General features: G+C 38.7%; 1 protein-coding gene across 10 annotated transcripts in view; it reads right to left on the bottom strand.

Moving 5' to 3' along the window:
- Positions 1-18602, bottom strand: part of LOC126319942 (A-kinase anchor protein 9-like) — a 490541-nt gene that overhangs the window by 97778 nt on the left and 374161 nt on the right. For 8 of the 10 annotated variants that reach the window (XM_049993656.1, XM_049993682.1, XM_049993713.1 and 5 more), the window contains 6 exons: positions 12341-12493; positions 11331-11507; positions 6368-6490; positions 5576-5878; positions 3306-3840; positions 3049-3215 (listed from right to left, as the gene is read on the bottom strand). In XM_049993656.1, coding sequence (XP_049849613.1) covers positions 3049-3215; positions 3306-3840; positions 5576-5878; positions 6368-6490; positions 11331-11507; positions 12341-12493 — 1458 coding nt within the window. The remainder of the gene's footprint in view (positions 1-3048; positions 3216-3305; positions 3841-5575; positions 5879-6367; positions 6491-11330; positions 11508-12340; positions 12494-18602) is intronic. The other 2 variants (XM_049993664.1, XM_049993721.1) reach the window with 1 other exon arrangement.

Below are 18602 nucleotides of genomic sequence, written 5' to 3'. Positions count from 1 at the left end.
CTGATTCTCACATCCACCCCAAGAACTAACCACAAAGAAGCATCCCCTTTGTCACCCTATACAAACCTGGACTGGAACAACTGAACTACATTCTTTATCAGGGCTTGATTATCTGTCATCATGCCCTGAAATGAGAGAAATCCTACCTAAGATACTTCCCACCCCTCCCAACGTGGTGATATGCTGCCCACCCAACCTTCACAACATCATAGTCCATCCATATGCCACTCACATCCCAAATCCTCCACCACAGAGATCATTGCCGTATGGAACACCAAGATGCAAGACCTACCCAATCCACCCACCCAGCACCACCCCCTCCAGTCCCATCAGACGCTGTGCCACCCGTGAAAGCAGCCATGTTACATACTAGTTCTGCTGCAACCACTGCATAGTGTTTATATTGATACTGGAACCAACCAGCTATCAACTAGAATGAATGGTTACCGCCAAACAGTTGGCAAAAACAAACTGGTCCATCCAGTGGCACAATATGTGAGATTTCAATGGCTGATCCACAGCACGTGCCATCTGTATCCTCCCCACCAGCACCAGCTTTTCTGAGTTGCACAGATGGGAGCTATCTTTATAGAACATCCTTCACTCCGGTAACCTTCCTGGCCTAAACCTAAGGTAATTTGCTGCTCCCCTCCCCCAGCCAATAGTGTGTGTGTGTGTGTGTGTGTGTGTGTGTGTGTGTGTACAGACATCATGGCCTGCACTAGTACCCCCCATCCAATTTGTGTCCCCACGTCAGCTACTTATGTGTTGCTATCTCATGCTGTAGTCAGTGAAATAGCATGCCCAGCCAACTGACACCTGCCCACTCTACCTGCACCCCTCACTACCCACAGATGGCTACCCACTCTCCCATGAGCTGCTAGTACACTAACCGTGGGCCAGTAAAGTGCTGGCAGTTGACTGAGCACGATGTAAGGAGACAAGTGTATGCGTATGTGTGTGTGTGTGTGTGTGTGTGTGTGTGTGTGTGTGTGTTTCCTACAGCTTGTAAAAGGAAGTGCATTTTGAAAGCTAGCCAAGCCTGTTTGTGTGCCTATCGATGATGCAGTGGTTCTGCCTTTTGGTGACTCGTCTCCTTTATTCCTAAATAATTTGTAATTTTCAAACAGAACTTTTTATATTGATGTTATTTAACAGAGATTTTGGGTATTTAAAGAAGCAAATTGTTCCTGCTGCTGAGTGCCATGCATGAAGACCACTGACAACCATTTTGGGCTTATGACTATTTACTAGAAACAATGACTTGTGGCTAAAGAATAATGTGACAAGAAATTTGAATTCAAGTTAGTCCAGATTTTGGTGACACACACTATACATGTTTCTGCATTTTATGTGCTATCTTCAGTGGTTTTTGTTTCTTATTCTGTCACAAGTAACGCTAACAGTTACCCTGTGTTGGTATTTCTGTATATACAAGGAGCATTCAATAAGTAATGCAACATTTTTTCTGACAGCAGGTTGGTTTTATTCATGATTCCAATGCACCATATTATTCCCCACTCTTTTGGCTACAAAACCCTATTTTTCAACATAATCTCCATTCAATTAATGCCACTTTATTGGAAGGTCCTGTATGCCCACATGGTATCATTCTACTGGCCAATGTCAGATCCAATGTACTGCTGCATCAATAACATGCCCATAGTTCGTGTATTGCTTCCCATGGAGTGTATCCTTCACTGGGCCAAACAGATTGAAGTTATATGGTGCAAGATCTGCACTGTATAGTGGATGAGAGAGAACAGTCCAATGAAGATTTGTGAGTTCCTCTTGAGTGTGCAGACTTGTGTGAGGCCTTGCATTGTGATGAATGAGAAGCTCTCTTGCATTTTTGTGGCAATGAATATGCTGAAGTCATTTCTTCAATTTTCTGAGAGTAGGACAATACACTTCCAAGCTGATAATTGCACCATGAAGGAGGACATCAAACAGAAAAACTCCCTCAGAGTCCCAGAAGATTGTCACGAAAACATTACTGGTTGAGGGTGTGGCCTTGAACTTTTCTTTGGAAGAGAGGTGTGTGGCACCTGTCAATGGATTGCCGCTTTCTTTCTGGTTCAAAGTCATGAAACCCACGTTTCATCACCTGTGATGATGATTGACAAAAAACTGTCACGATCAACCCCGTACTGCACAAGTAATTTCATATAGATGGTCCCTAATTGTTCTTTATGGTCTTCTGTTAGTCAGCAAGGAATCCAACATGCATGCACCTCTGAGTACTCCAAGTGGTGGCCGAGCATTGCCAAAAGAGACATCCAGCTGTGCAGCAAGATGTTTGTTTGTGATCTGTTGATCACCTCAAATGAGAGTGTCCGCTGTTTCCAACACTGCAGGAGTAACAGATGTGCGAGGCCAGCCAGTGTAGGGATGATCATGCAGGTTTGCACGAGATTGTTGCAATGATAACAAATACTTCGCCCAATGACTCGCCATCCTTTTACTATTATCAGGTCTCACAGACATTCTGCAAGTGCCTAGGAATATCTGTGATGCTTTGGCTTTCTCCCAAAAAAAGCTGAATGACAGCTCTCTGCTTGGAATGCACCTCCATTACAGATGCCATTTTGAAGGCTATGTATGCAGCTGTCACCAACTGGGACTTCATGGAACTATAGGTGCTGAAGTGCAAATATTCCACGATGTCCCACAACAAATTCTGGATTTTTCAACCAAAACTGCCTGAGGGAGGGGGGAATGTGTTGTATTACATACTGAAAACCCCTTGTAGCATAATTTATTTAACTAATCATAATTTCTGGTGCTGTAGTCTTATTTACAACCCCGATAATGTTTAAGTTTCACTATTTTTACAGTCTCAAAATGCATTTTACTTGATTTTGTGAATAAAACACAATGTTTCTGCTATCAGCAAAAGATTTATTGTAGTTATATGAGAAAACAATTATCAATAGATACAATAACAATTGAGCCGACAGCAGAAACACGTTTTTGTAATATTACGTACGTGTAATTGTTAAAACTGCAACTGAAGGCTAAGAACAAGATTTCATTCAATGTACTTACTTCTGCACCAAACCTTAGTATTTTGCTCACGACTTCAGTAAAAGAAGGATCACTACATTTGCAAACTGTCTCAGGTGGTTCCAGCTTCTCAAGCAAACTAGAATCAAGACGAGCAGACAAATCCAATTCCTTTTCAACTCTTGCTGTCAAGTCATCAAGAGAATTAGCTGTAAAAATAAATTGGGATTTAACAAGTTACTGAGAGGGAAACAACTTATATTTCTTACAAAAATCTAAAATGATGGAACTCTACATACTATCCTGCTTTTCCAACTCTTTCCGAAGGCTATTATACTCATTGACTATTTTTCCGTTCAGTTCCTGAAGTCGATTTAATTCATCCTTTAGAGCTTTTCCAGATTCTTGTTCTTCTTTAAGCTGATGCAATAAAAGACTTAACTCCTTAGATTCTGTTGTCCTTTGAGAAACTTGATCAACGGATGTAAAAGTCATTTTATTGTCTTCCTCCAGTTGTTTTATAATTTCATCTTTGGATATAATGATTCCTTTCAAGTAATTAATTTCAGATTGTTTCTCATCTACCAATGTTTTAAGATTAGTAATTTCGCACATTAACTTGAATTCATTTTCCTTCATTGCCTGCTTCTCTTGTTGGAATTTATTTCTCTCATCTGTTATATCTTGAATAGTAGTTACTAACTGGTTTTCCAACACTTCCTTTTCTTCTTTCAAAGATAACATATCTTGAAGTTTTTGCTCACAATCTAACAACCTCTGACTCTTTTCTTCTAAATCTTGTTTTAGTTTTTTAACAGTCTGCTTCAGCTTTTCCTGTCAAAATAGAATAACTGCAAGTCAATTCAACCCAATGGCTTCAGAACATTATTACCAGAATTTTTAATGTTTATTAATAGGCCAGTCATGTGATAAACACAAATATCAAAGCAACACATGTGAATTAAAATTAAAAAAAAAAGCTACATCAAATTTCATGCAGTATTATGAAAACTAAGCCCAATATGTGGAGGTATTACTACTTCATTGTCAAGACAGAGAGGGAGGGGGGGGGGAGGGGGGTAGGGTAGAAGTAAAGAACACAAAAAAAAAGTCTTCAGGAATTATCATAATACTTAACAGAACTACATAAAACTACTTATTTTTGTTGCCACCAATATGAGACAACTCAAGTCAAAAGAAACAGAACTGTCTGACCACTAATAGAACTTTATTTGCAACTCAAGTGAAGTGCCAAGCATTGGACAAAGACACACCGCTCAAGTAAACATGCTTATCAAAATGTGACTGAAAAGTAATTTTAATGATAGGTATACGGTTTATCAAGGGAATGAAATATAAGAATGCAGAACAATGAGGAAGTCATGCAAAACTGTACTACAACATAAATTAAAACAAAATAAAAGACCTGTAAATCTTGACATAAGTAAGTAGAGGAAAGGTGATCAAATATGAAAAAAATGGCAAACATGGTACAGAAAAGAAACAGTTCAGTGAGAAGAAAAGAATAGTACTGGTATAGAGGAGTTTGTGCAGGCGTAGGAAGTGCAAATACAGGCTACTCAATTTCACACCTGCACGATAATAAAGGATCACAGAATCCAGCAAAACAAAATTACTTAAAATAAAAAAAATAAATAATACAACCTGGAACTACAAAATTTCAGAACGGAAATAACATAAAAAATGATTACAATGGTGATTATGAGAAAATGCTGAACTGCCTCTGTCTATAAATTTTGACATTCAGTTCACCTCTGATACCACACTTTTGAGATAATGAGAACAGAGAACAATGAAAATTTAACAATAAAGTATTACTGTCTGCAGTTATTCAGGAAAATCGTTATTGTTATGGTATGTAGAAATCATGCTCCCCAAGGTGATATGGGATTCATAAACTGTTGGAGTATATGACAAAGATTGAGATCTCATGCCTGACAAACCGAAAAAATATGTTCTCCCATGACTTCTGTCACTGTATAACTGAGATCCCACTAAACACATGCAGTTAATGTTTTCCATTAGTTATTGGACAGAATAAATAGTCATATTTTTGTAATTGTGAGTACAGCAGACAAAAGTATAAATTAATGAAGGTGATGAGAGGCCATGCATTAATATTCCTCTATGTAGAAGAAGCTGCTGCCATTGGCAGTACAAAAGTTCAACTTCTGCAGGGAATATCACACTTAAAATGGACAATAAGGCCAGAACGGCAACAGCTGAGAGTCTGCATGCTGAAACGTACTCATCATTTTGTATCACATCACCTATGCAAATGTTAACATTTTCTCACATTAAGACTAGCCAAATATGGGCAATATTTTTTTAATACCATGACAGAACTTGTGTAGCTTGCAGAGAGAATGACAATATTATCTTACGATCTTCCCTCTTGTACATCTAGCCATTTTCAGTATTTGAGAGAAAGAACAAAAATCTAAGGGTTTAATTTTAATTATGTTCATGGGATACAATTTCCTTAACAAGATACAGGTGACATATGCAGTACGTAAAGTACAAATAGAAGAGAAATAATGATACTTACTGTTAGAATTACCTTCAGGTGTTTTGCTTGCACTTTCTGTTTCAAACTATGTTCTTTGTCCACTGATAATAGCTCTGAATCTGTACTGAGAATGGTAACATCTGATTCAGTACCATTTCCATCTGTGTAGACGGTATCCACCTTGTCATCTGAGACTCCAGTAGCAGGCATGCTAAGATTGGAACTAGGTATCTCAATTAACAAGCTTGAGTCTGATGTTGGTTTCAAAAGTGGCTTCATTTGTATTGAACTCTCAGGGAAAAGACTAGGTGTATTTTGTGTTTCATTACATATGGCCTGAAACTAAAAGTGTGAATTATTGTCATGCACATAAATTATGTTTAAAATTAATCCTGGGTAGAACATTTTGTAAAGAGCAAAATATAAAGTGACATATTCTGTATTCAAAGAGTAAATATAAGAAAACACAACAAACTAACCAAACTTTTATCTCAATCTAATGTAATTTACAAGGTAAGTTTACATTCTAAATTTGGTAAATAACTGTAGTATGTTTAAACGGTATTACTGATGTGTAATGTATATAACCACTAGCTCACTGCAGAATTACTGATGGAATTGTAAATTATAACACTGCTCTACACATGGGTCCTGCAGCAACTAAATGAAAACAACAACAATAATAAAATGATAGTGATAGTGAGGCTTACACAGAATGTGTTCTTAATACGCAACAAAAAAGAAAAAAATGGCCAGTATCTTTGCATTATCAAGCTTTTGGTAAATTACTACTGACATTTTACACTAATAAGAACTATATGTTACACATACTGAAACAGCTTGACTGGCAAAAGTTGGTTCCTCACACGCTCTCATTTCATCCACATCCTCCAGTGTCAATTTTCGTTCCAGGTTGTCAATGGATTGTTCAGTTTCAGTTGCCTCTTTCTGCTCCTGGAAGATGTAAATGACAATAAATATGCTTAAAATACCCGAAAACAAATGTGGCAACATAATACACACAGTACTCAACTGAAAGGTACAACTCTATACAGGCAACTTTCAAACACATTACACTCAAAACAACTATATACCACAAAATGGACATGTATTTATACACTTATGGCCATTAAAATCACACCTCCATGAAGACAACATTCATCAAATGTCAAATTGACATGAAGTGTACTACACGCTTGGATACACAAATGATCAGCATTTCAATGGAACAGAACAAAGTATGTAAGAGTAATGGTGCCATCTATATTCTGTATGTAAGGCTAGATTATGCAGCAGGATACTCCTACATAAAACACATTTGAATGTCATTTGTTTGTGAGATTATTGTGTTATGCCATAAGCAAAAAAATGAAATGATGAACAGTACATACAGGAATTCAACAGCAGCAGGATCATGACATACAGAGACAAAGTTCAATAGCATGCTTCTGGGTGCTCTGCCAAGTTGTTGTTGCCATTTTATGCACAGTATTTCGACAGCCAATCCAGCCGTATTCTTCAGCTGCGGTGAGTTTTGCTGTTATGCGTACTCACTGCCTGGACTCCAACCAGACTGTGACTACTACTGTTGGTCTTATGTGGCTACTGAGAGCAGAGTTCAATCCCCTATGCCCACTACAACATTTTGATGCTCTTTTGTTTTTCAAAGTTTGCACGGGTATTTCATGAAACAAATTTTCTCAGTGTTTTTCAAATCTGGCAGATGTGATGGCTGGCAAGATTTTACTAAACTAACTGTCAAACCCCAAGTGTTATTTAAATTGAAACTGCCGACCTGTTTATTAGATTTTCTGATAGATGCCTTATTATCCTGTCTCAGAAGCATGGCATTTGTACCACAATACTTGTCTCATCCTATTTGATTTCATGATCAGATTCAAGACAGTGCTCAGCGACAGCCGATTTTGTTTGGTGGTCTTAGTTGGGTATGTTGCAGATGTTCCTTTCATCTCTCCTCTATTGTTCTGATAGTCTGCCCCATGTAAGACATGCCCATGCCACCATAACACGGAATGCGATACACAGCCAGCTTTTGAAGACTTAGGTCGTCTTCAACATCACAAAGAATACTTTTTTCTTAGTTCAAGGGAGGAGAGTACAGTGGATGCCATGTTTCTGAGGGAGCCTACTGGTCTTACAGGATACTAGCCAGCAAAAGGTAGATAAGTGATTTTTGTATTATCTTCCTCAGTCTCAGAATCAATCTCTTTCTCGGGTGTTTGCGGTTCTGATTGCATCACCCACTTAATTTTATGACATGAGTACCCATTACTTTGGAATACTTCCTACAGATATTCAAATTCGTAGGATTAAATTTAGATAAAAATTTGAGCTGGCAGGCACACACCTGACGTGAGTACCTGGTAGGGAAATGCTCTTTGCATTGATATGCACTGGCTCCAGCTGGCTGTTCTTGTACAGCATGTCATTAAACTATATTTTCTTACTTATGTCTATGTTATGTTGGTTGTCGGTTTGCCCAACCATGTCTTTTATTGTGTTTGAAGTTGGAACATAATCTATTATTAGGCATGGTATTGTTTTTTGAGAAACTTGGACAACACAATGTGAATACTAAAGACGCAGTAAAAAATCATTCATAATATGTGTACTGTAAATTATAAAGGAACATGTTCGCCCTTATGAAGAAAACTTCAAATATTATATATCCCATCCCTATATATTTACAAGATTGAAGAAAACTTCAAATATTATATATCCCATCCCTATATATTTACAAGATTATTATCTTTTTTCATGCCAAACAGGAATTATTTGATGTAAATCATTTTGTTCACTACAAACCAGTATGACCAGGTACCTCGATACATGGGAACGAAAATTTATAATAAATTAAAAAGGAACACATTAATGCAGATGAATTTACGTCCCTTTAAAAGAAAGCTATACAAGCATTGATACTTAGATGTTATTACTCATGGATGAATTTGTGAAGGACGAATTGGTAGAAATATCATTTTAGTGATCATTATTCATTAGTGTAAAAACATTTTAAATGTAAAGAAAATTTTAGCAAGTCTCCTGTACGAAAACCATTAGGAATGCAAATGTATGTCATGAGGTATGTAAACCATAATTCACTGTTCAGTGTTTGTTTAATAACGTACACAGGAGGGCTTTTGAAGGGTTTGGAAAATAGCAGTGAGGTAGTGACAGAACTGAAGTTTGGACGGCACTCACCACTGGATATCTCAGCTGCTGACAGCTTTGTTCATGAGAGGTAACAATCAATGCTAGAGTATGACACACAGCTTCAATCTGTCAGTAAGTTTCAATCAGTTTTCATGTGTCTTTTAACATGGAGATGTCATATGAAGAGCAACTGTTGCAGACCCAGTGACAAACAGTATTCCCTGTGTTGTTCTACACAAGTCCTGGATTGGTGCCTTTGTTCTTAATTATTGGAACCATCTTCTGGTGAGAATTTTCTTTAACATTTTCTCCCTGCTGTTGTGCAGTGCAAATCAGAGGTTGTAGAGCCCCCAGAATTTTACAAAAGTCTGGAGACACTTGTGTTCCAGATGTTTTGAACACGTGTTATTTTAAAGCAGGGCGTAAGGATGAGCATGGGATACTGGACCCATTTATTGTTTGTGCAGGCGAAACTGGAAGGGAGATAATTTGTCAGCACTGGCAAGTGTTCAGCGCGACCTGCCAAGAATAAGCAAATACTTCCCGGAAGCTCCGTGGCCGGGTGCAAAGCGTAATGTAACATTGTATTGTTAAAAAACAAATGGAGACACTCAAAATAGTGACTGTTTATTAGATGTTGAACTGCTGTTGAAAGTATGTGGTCTCGACATGGATAGTCAGCTATGATAAAAGTTTATGTATTAATTGTGTTCAAAAATGTATAATTAACTGATTCTGCGTGCCTGGTAATGTGTGGGCTTACATCATAAAGTTTAGTTGTTTTTTTGTAAAAAGTAGAAATAAATATGTTCCGGTGCATTGAAGGATATTCCAAGAGTAGCGTATTTTTTAAATAAGAAGAGAGAGAGCAACAGAGTGAAAATTTCCCCTTCCTAGCAGTGAAATCTTCAGAGAAGCGTCTGGTGCTAGCAGAAGACATCAGCGCTGCAAGAAAGCAGAACCAGCATTCTTCAACAAGTAAGTCCACGAAAATGCTTAAGCTGTATAGAGAGAGTTTAACATTACACTGGGCCACCGCAAGGTAAGGTGAAACAATATTTTAAAAGCAATCAGTAACACAGAAAATATAACTATCTACCAGCATCTAATTACATTAAACACATTTTGGATTTCAAGAATGAAGAGTGATCTATGTTCTGCATGACCGTCACTTCAGAAAAAGATTCTGATTTTTAAAAAGCAATTAGTCTGCTTGAAGGAAAAGTGTCATATTTTAACATAACATGACATCAACACTTGGAAACTCCAGGTAGGATTATCAACAATGTAGGAAAAGATACATTGCCACTTGCGGTAAAGAAGGCACATCAAGTTGCAGACAGGCACGATTAAAAGACTTATTTGTCCCTGTCTGCAACTTGACATGTCTTCTTTACACTAAGTGGTAATCTATCTTTTTCTACATTGTTGACATCAACACATGTATGACAATTTTCTGCACACTGGTATTATGGTATCTGTTAATACAGACGTGACTTGGGCTCACTTCCAATAACATGGAAGCCACCCTGTTCCAGTTACCTAAAGCATACAATAACTATAAATGGAAAAAGCTATTTTGAATGCTCCTTGAAGAGTCGCCTCACATGAAACATTTGGCCTGTGCATTTTGCATGTCTTTACAGATGATTTCAAATGTTGCAGACATGTCTTCCTATTTGAATGCCCAAAAGTAGCATGGACAGCTTCAGTGACCAAATTCCAGAAAAGAAATAGGAATTTTAACCAACAGTTTTCTACAATTAATTTAGCCAACAGCATGGTCAATACACAACAAATCAAACAAGATCACTATATCAATGTGTAAAGGTTCTTCAGGTGCTCTGATTGTTCTGAAGACATTCAAATTTCTTGAATGCTACTCATACTGCCAGCCTCATGACTTAGTACCTATGGTCTGTAAGCATGGATTTTTAAAAATTGGTGCCGCTTTCTCTCTGGTGCTGCCAGCTCTATTATTACTTCACACCTCTGTAGAATATATGTGCATTGTCCTAGAAGATAATGACATGGCACAGTATTGAAAAAAAAGCAAGCAAAATATATCAGCAATTCAGTCTACAAGTCCTCACAGTATGAGGTTTCTGAATATGATGAGCAACTACCTCACAGAGATGGCATGCAATTACTACATCACCTGAAGTTATTCCCAAGATTCATTTAAACAGTTGCCTCAAATAGCGTAAGTACTATTCACTTACTTGTTTAGATAATGATGAGAAAAGAGTTTTTGTAGAAAATCTGAGCATCACCTGGCACCACAGTGGCATTACAAACCAGTTGCCTCAAATAGCATATGAACTATTCACTTACTTGTTTAGTTTACGATGATAAAAGAGTTTTTGTAATATATGCAATATTTTTATTGAAATTGTTTTAGTTTAACTGAAACTAAAGAAAAGTATACCAACTTGCTGAGAGGGTGTGGGTTTGTAAATAGTTCTATAAACCTAAACAGTAAAATACCACATTTGCACTAAAGTAATTCGCCATGGAAACTGAATATGAGCTACAAAATGTTAAAATGCTAAAAATTATATACCCATTGAAAATAATGTTGTCAACATAATGAGATTAATGTTATTCTGAGCTAACAAACCTTAACAGACTGTGGTCGTTGTATAAGCTTTTCAGACTCATAATCCTTTACTCGCTTCTGAAGTTCTGCCAACTGTTGCATGAGGCTATCTATTTCAGCATTCTTTTCACACAAAACAGAATTTAACAATTCTGGCATAGATGTACTCATTTCTGTGCACTGTTGTGACAATGATACCTAAGCAACAAACACAAGGAAAGTTAGTTAGCAACACAATGATAAAAAAAACTGAAATTATAATTTTTTAGTATTTACAAAAAAGATATGAGAAAACTGATATAAACTGAAATTTATGTGAAATATTCAGTTTTTTCAATATTAAGTGAACTTCTGGGTTCCTACTGAGCGATATTTATGCACAACTCAAACCTGTCTACACAGTTGTAATTCTACCAGTACCTTCCTGTTTAAACTTTGCACAACTACACCTACATACCTCGCTGGACAAGTAGTTTTGGGAGAAAGAGTTACATGGGGAAATGCCCAGGGTGCAGTCCACATACTGTTGCCAAAACAAAAGCTCTGGAAAAACCAAGAGTTTAGGTCATGGTGTTCCTTAATTTCTCCAGCACATTTACAGGGCTTCAGCAGAGAATAGATTGTACTTGGCATATAATTGTGTGTGTGTGTGTGTGGGGGGGGGGGGGGGAGGGGGAGAGGGAGGGGGAGGAGGAGGGAGTGTGGGGGTGCAAGAACTTAAGAACTTGCAAATGGGAACAAAATGTATATTTACAATAATTATGATCTAATTATAAAATCTCAATGAGAGTGATTTTAAGCAGCTTTGATTTTGCATCTTAAATTTTAGGTAACTTTAATTAACTTTCTATGTATCAATTTTTTTTCTAGAATTCTCAGCAATATAAGATTTTACCAGTATGGCATTGGTATCAACTGCTTCCTTCTTTAGATTCACTAATGAGAATTCATGACAGTCATATTGTCCATGTTCAATAATAGTATTAATAACAAGAATGATTGAGATAAACTGAGAATGTTTACAACTGTACCTGTAACTGTTGCTTCTCTTGGAGAAGTTTTTCAGTTTGTACTTGAAGACTCAGAAACTCTTCATGCTCACTCGAAAATTTTTTCATCCATTCTGTCTCCTGTAGTGACATAGCCTCTCTCATATTTTCAAGAGTAGTTTTCAAATCCTTGACCTTTAATGGAAAGAAAACAAAAAGAAAAGATATAGTTGGTGATTTACATAATATGTATTTTATTATAATATACCAGTAATTCTTAACATAATTCTTAATAAACTCTCAAGTTCATGTGCACAAAATAAAGCAAATTATACTGCAATTCTGGTACTAAGTGTTAGTTGAAAACTGAATGATTGGCCCAAACATATTTCCACAGCTACATGAAATATTACTGACTGCACTGATTCTAGTTTCATTCGCGAAATTACTTTTTCTGGTTATCACTCAAGCTCTGTTAACAATAATTTACTGGGATGAAATTCAAATGAAAACACAGCTGAAATTTTCTGCTGTTACCCTCATTAATTTTGGTTGCTGTGAATTTGATTTATTTCTTATCAAATAACAACCTGTGTGCATCTACATGTTTACAATTTATAAAGTATGGTTTACCAAACGCAGAGGCACCGTGTGTTAGTGATTCTGTTAAAACCAGACAAAAACTTCACAAAATACATTTGTTTAACCCTAGCAATACAAACAGAGGGCAGGGTTGTGGTTAGTACTTTATGCGCACCTTTTGTAAATATTGTAATCTAATTATGTACTTTATATTCTTAAATGCTGAAGAAAGTATTTGTTATTTTAAGCAAGCACTCCTACTAGATACTGTGAATGTAACAACTTTTTCAGTTAAATTTACTCCAAAAGTTGAAGTATAATTGATGTGTAGTAATTATATAATAGAGGGAAACATTCCAAGTGGGAAAAATATATCTAAAAACGAAGATAATGTGACTTATCAAACGAAAGAGCTGGCAGGTTGATAGATACACAAACAAACACACAAAATTCAAGCTTTCACAACCAACGGTTGCTTCATCAGGAAAGAGGGAAGGAGAGGGAAAGATGGATGGATATGTGTGTGTATGCAAGTGTATACCTGTCCTTTTTCACACTAAGGTAAGTCTTTCCGCTCCCGGGATTGGAATGACTCCTTACCCTCTCCCTTAAAACCCACATCCTTTCTTCTTTCCCTCTCCTTCCCCCTTTCCTGATGCAGCAACTGTTGGTTGCGAAAGCTTGAATTTTGTGTGTACGATTGTGTTTGTTTGTGTATCTATCAACCTGCCAGTGCTTTCGTTTGGTAATTCACATCATCTTTGTTTGATGTGACTTACCAAATATATATATATATATATATATATATATATATATAGAAAGAAACTTCCACATGGGAAAAATATATTAAAAACAAAGATTCCAAGACTTACCAAGCGGGAAAGCGCCGGCAGACAGGCACAATGAACAAAACACACAAACACACACACAGAATTACTAGCTTTCGCAACCGATGGTTGCTTCTTCAGGAAGAAAGACTTCCCTTAGGGGGGAAAAAAGGACAGATGTACACTCGCGCGCACACACACACACACACACACACACACACACACACACACACACACACACATATCCATCCGCACATACACAGACACAAGCAGACATATTTAAAGGCAAATACCAAATACCTCTTTCCTGATGAAGCAACCTCTCCACGATACTCTATCCTGTGCAAGTTTCTTCATCTCTGAGTAACTACTGCAACCTATAACCTTCTGAATCTGCTTAGTGTATTCATGCCTTGGTCTCCCTCTATGATTTTCACCCTCCACACTTCCCTGCAGTACTAAATTGGTGATCCCTTGATGCCTCAGAACATGTTCTACCAACCAATCCCTTCTTCTAGTCAAGTTGTGCCACAAACTCCTCTTCTCCCAAATTCTATTCAATACTTCCTCATTGGTTGTGTGATATATATAAAATAGAAAGAAACTTCCACATGGGAAAAATATATTAAAAACAAAGATTCCAAGACTTACCAAGCGGGAAAGCGCCGGTAGACAGGCACAATAAAATAACACACACACACACAAAATTTCTAGCTTTCACAACCAACAGTTGCTTCTTTAGGAAAGAGGGAAGGAGAGGAAAAGACGAAAGGATGTGGGTTTTAAGGGAGAGGGTAACGAGTCATTCCAATCCCGGGAGCGGAAAGACTTCCGTTACGGGAAAAAAAGGGACAGGTGTACACTCGCGCGCGCGCACGCACGCACACACACACACACACACACACACACACACACACACACACACATATCCATCCGCACATACACAGACACAAGCAGACATATTTAAAGGCAAAGGCATCAAACCAGTCTCTGGACTGAAGACCAAAACAACAATAAAGTTACCCCCCTCCCCTTCCCAGAACATAACATTACTGAAAATGTGTTAGTGTTGCAAAGACAGCTAAGACAATACTTAAAGATACGAGGGTCACTCCAAAAGAAATGCACACAACTTTTTTAAAAATCCATCTTTTATTCTACATGTTTGAAGGTTTTACAGTATGTAGATACATCCTTTAGGAATAATATTTTCATTTCTCCATGTAATTTCCACCCCTTTCAACTGCCTTACATCATCTTAGAACCAGCGCCTGTATACCTGCACGGTAAAATTCTGGACCAACCTGTCGGAGCCACTGTTTGGCAGCATGAACAAGGGAGTCATCATCTTCAAACTTTGTTCCACAAAGAGTGTCTTTCAGTTTTCCAAAGAGATGATAGTCACATGGAGCCAGGTCAGGACTGTAAGGCAGGTGTTTCAATGTTGTCCATCGGAGTTTTGTGATCGCTTTCATGATTTTTTGACTGACTTCTGGCTGTGCATTGCCGTGCAACAACAAAACATCGTGCTTTTGCTGCTGTGGTCGAACACAACTCAGTTGAGCTTGAGGTTTCTTCAGTGTTGTCACATATGCATCAGAATTTATGGTGGTTCCACTTGGCATGATGTCCACAAGCAAGAGTCCTTCAGCATCGAAAAACACCGTAGCCATAACTTTTCCAGCAGAAGGTGTGGTTTTGATTTTTTTTTTTCTTGGATGAATTTGCATGATGCCACTCCATTGATTGCCTCTTCGTCTCTGGCGAAAAATGATGCAGCCATGATTCATCACCTGTCACAATTCTTCCAAGAAATTTCTCTCCACCATTCTTGTACTGTTCCAAAAGTACCCTGCTTACTGTTTTCGTTGTTTCTTTGTGAGCCACTATCAACATCCTGGAAACGCATCTGGCACAAACCTTTTTTAACGCCAACACTTTCAGTATTCTGCAAACACTTCCTTCCCCTATCCCAACGTAGCGTGACAATTTGTTCACTGTGATGCGTCTGTCAGCAGTCACCAGTTCGTTAATTCTCTGCACATTGTCTGGAGTGTGTGCAGTATGAAGCCTGCCGCTGCGAGGACAATCCTCAATATTGCTGTGCCCGCTTTCATCACGTAACCTGCTTGCCCACCGACTAAATGTACTGCGATCGACAGCAGCATCTCCAAACACCTTTTGCAACCTCTTGTGGATGTTTCCCACTGTTTCGTTTTCACAGCACAGGAGTTCTCTGACAGCACGTTGATTCTGATGAACGTCAAGTGTAACAGTCATCTTGAAGACATGATGTGACAGCGCCACTCACAAGAACAGGTTGAACTAAGTTTGAAAACAAATGAGAAGGATGTATCTACAAACTGTAAAACTTTCACACATGCAGAATGAAAACTGTATTTTCACAAAAATAGTGTGCATTTCTTTTGGAGTGACCCTCGTATTTCCAGGCTCTTGTACCCTACTTACAGTTCAGTATATCTTTAAAAATATGGTTCTTAATAAAAGTAAAAAAACAAAAGAATACATTATAGAAAAGGCATTGTTATTGCTAGGGTTAAGTTAGATAATTTACAAATAAAGGAGAAAACTCTCCAAATAGCAGAGCACACACACACACACACACACACACACACAAACACACACACACACACACACACACACACAGCTAAATTGTGCGAGCTGAACACACAATGCTGGGACTGCAGTTCAGCAGGTTGACTGACTTGAAAGATTGCTTTGGGTCAGGTGGGTAGCAGCAGATAGAAGATGAGAAGTGGGATGAGCACTGATGCTCACAGGGAGGCAGCAGGTGTGTTAGACAGGAATATAGGAGGGACAGGCCCCTAATTCCAACCTTCAACCTTGCCTCTCCCATTTAATTTCAATATACAAGCCTGATCCTCACTCTCTACGGTGTAGCCACTGCCTGGCTACCTTCCAGGAATTCCTATTCTTTACCTCCGACTTGGCCTTACCATCCTCCTGCAGGCTGCTTCCAAGCACAAAAATCTCTCAACAGAAGAAAGAACAGCCATTTGAAAACTCAATGTCTGATTCTTCCACCTACAAGCTCTACTGTAGTGATTCCATCACAGACATCCAAGATGACCTCCAATTCCTACTCAAAGCCTTCAGTCCATTCCAGAATCTTGCCTCTGAATCCATATCCCCAATACACTGAATTTCTACATGCTTCCCCAACTCCATAAACTCGGACACTCCCATTATAGCTGGTTATTGTGCTCCTACTGAAAGAATATCCACTCTTGTTGACCAGCACCTCCTACCAACTGCCCTAAACCTAGGCTTTTATATCAAAGATGCTACCCACTTCCTCCATCGACTGCATCATCCCTATCCTTTTACCTCCCGGATCCCTAATCATCACTGCTGATACTACCTCCAACATCCCTCATGACAACAGCCTTGCCACTGTCAAACACTACCCCTCCCAACATCATTTGATTCCACCCTCCTCATACTGTATATATCTAACCAATTACATCTTCACACCAACTTTATCTCCTTTGAGTGGAAACTATATAAACAAATTCACAACACAGCCCAGAGTACCGACAGGCCACAGCCCTATGCTAATCCGTTTTTGAGCCATCTAGAGGAAACTTCCTTAGCCTCCCAAATCCCATATCTGGTTCAAATTAACTGAAATTTTCATGATAAGGACCCATGGCCAACACACCCTATCCTCATTCCTCCACAACCTCAACACCTTCTCTCCCATTCGCTTCACCTTGTCCTCCTCAAGCCAATGCGGCACTTTCCTGGTTCTCAACCTCCAATTTTCTGATGGTTCCTTCCACACCTCTACCAACATTAAACCCACTAACCACCAATAGTACCTGCATTTTGACAGCTGTCATCCTTTTTCACACTAAAAGATGTTTCATATATACCGGCATGTGATGAGAATTCCCTTGCCTGTATGCTGCATGTATCACAGAGACCTTCACAGACAGGTACTGTCCCCATGAACAGATTTCCTGGACCATATTATCCTTATAATGCCTAATGCCCCCCCCCCCCCCCCCCCACCAGTACCAGATGCAAAGCAGGAGCTCCTTCATCACCCAATATCATCCTGGAACTGCAGCAACTCTGCCATGTCCTTTACCATAGCTTTGATTATACATCATCCCACCTGCAAATAAAGGCCAACCTACTCATGATCCTTCCCAACACCTCCTAAAGCGGTATTGTCCACTCATCCAACCTATACAACATCCTGATCCATCCCTATATCACTCCCACTTCCAACGCCTTCCCACAGATGTCATATCCCTGTGGAAGACACATCTTACTTCAGGCTTGTCACAGGCTTATCCTGTTCATTAGAGGAAGGGTTATCTTCAAAAGCATTCACGAGATATACCAACTCTGCCGCAATTTCTGCTTAGCAATTTATGTGGGTATGACCACTAACCATCTATCCACCAGAATGAATGGCCACTGACAAATTGTGGCCAAAACCAGAGTTGACAACCCAACGGCAGAACATGTTGCTGAGCACAACATTCTCGAATGCAATGGTTGCTTTACACTTGTGCCATCTGGATTCTTCTCCCCAGCACCAGCTTCTGAACTACACAGATGACAGATATCCTTGCAACACATCCTTCACTCCCAAAAACTTCCTGGCCTCAGTTTCTGCTAACCCATTGCAACCCTCTGCAAATAATCCTGTCGCCTCTTCCCAATCCACACCTCCACGTCACTGTATTTGTGTGCACATGAAATCAGTGACTCCAGTGCTCATGTGCTGTATTCCTAAATCACGCACTTGATACCTCTTCCTCCCACATTCCTATCCTGCACAATGGTGCCTCCCTGGAGCCGTCAGCTACTCTTTGCCAACCTCTCCTCTTATTTCCCAA

The sequence above is a fragment of the Schistocerca gregaria genome, chromosome 2 (assembly GCF_023897955.1).
Source record: "Schistocerca gregaria isolate iqSchGreg1 chromosome 2, iqSchGreg1.2, whole genome shotgun sequence".
NCBI lineage: Eukaryota > Metazoa > Arthropoda > Insecta > Orthoptera > Acrididae > Schistocerca > Schistocerca gregaria.
The sequence above is the reverse complement of the archived record's forward strand: the minus strand, read 5'-3'. Positions and strand labels throughout refer to the sequence as shown.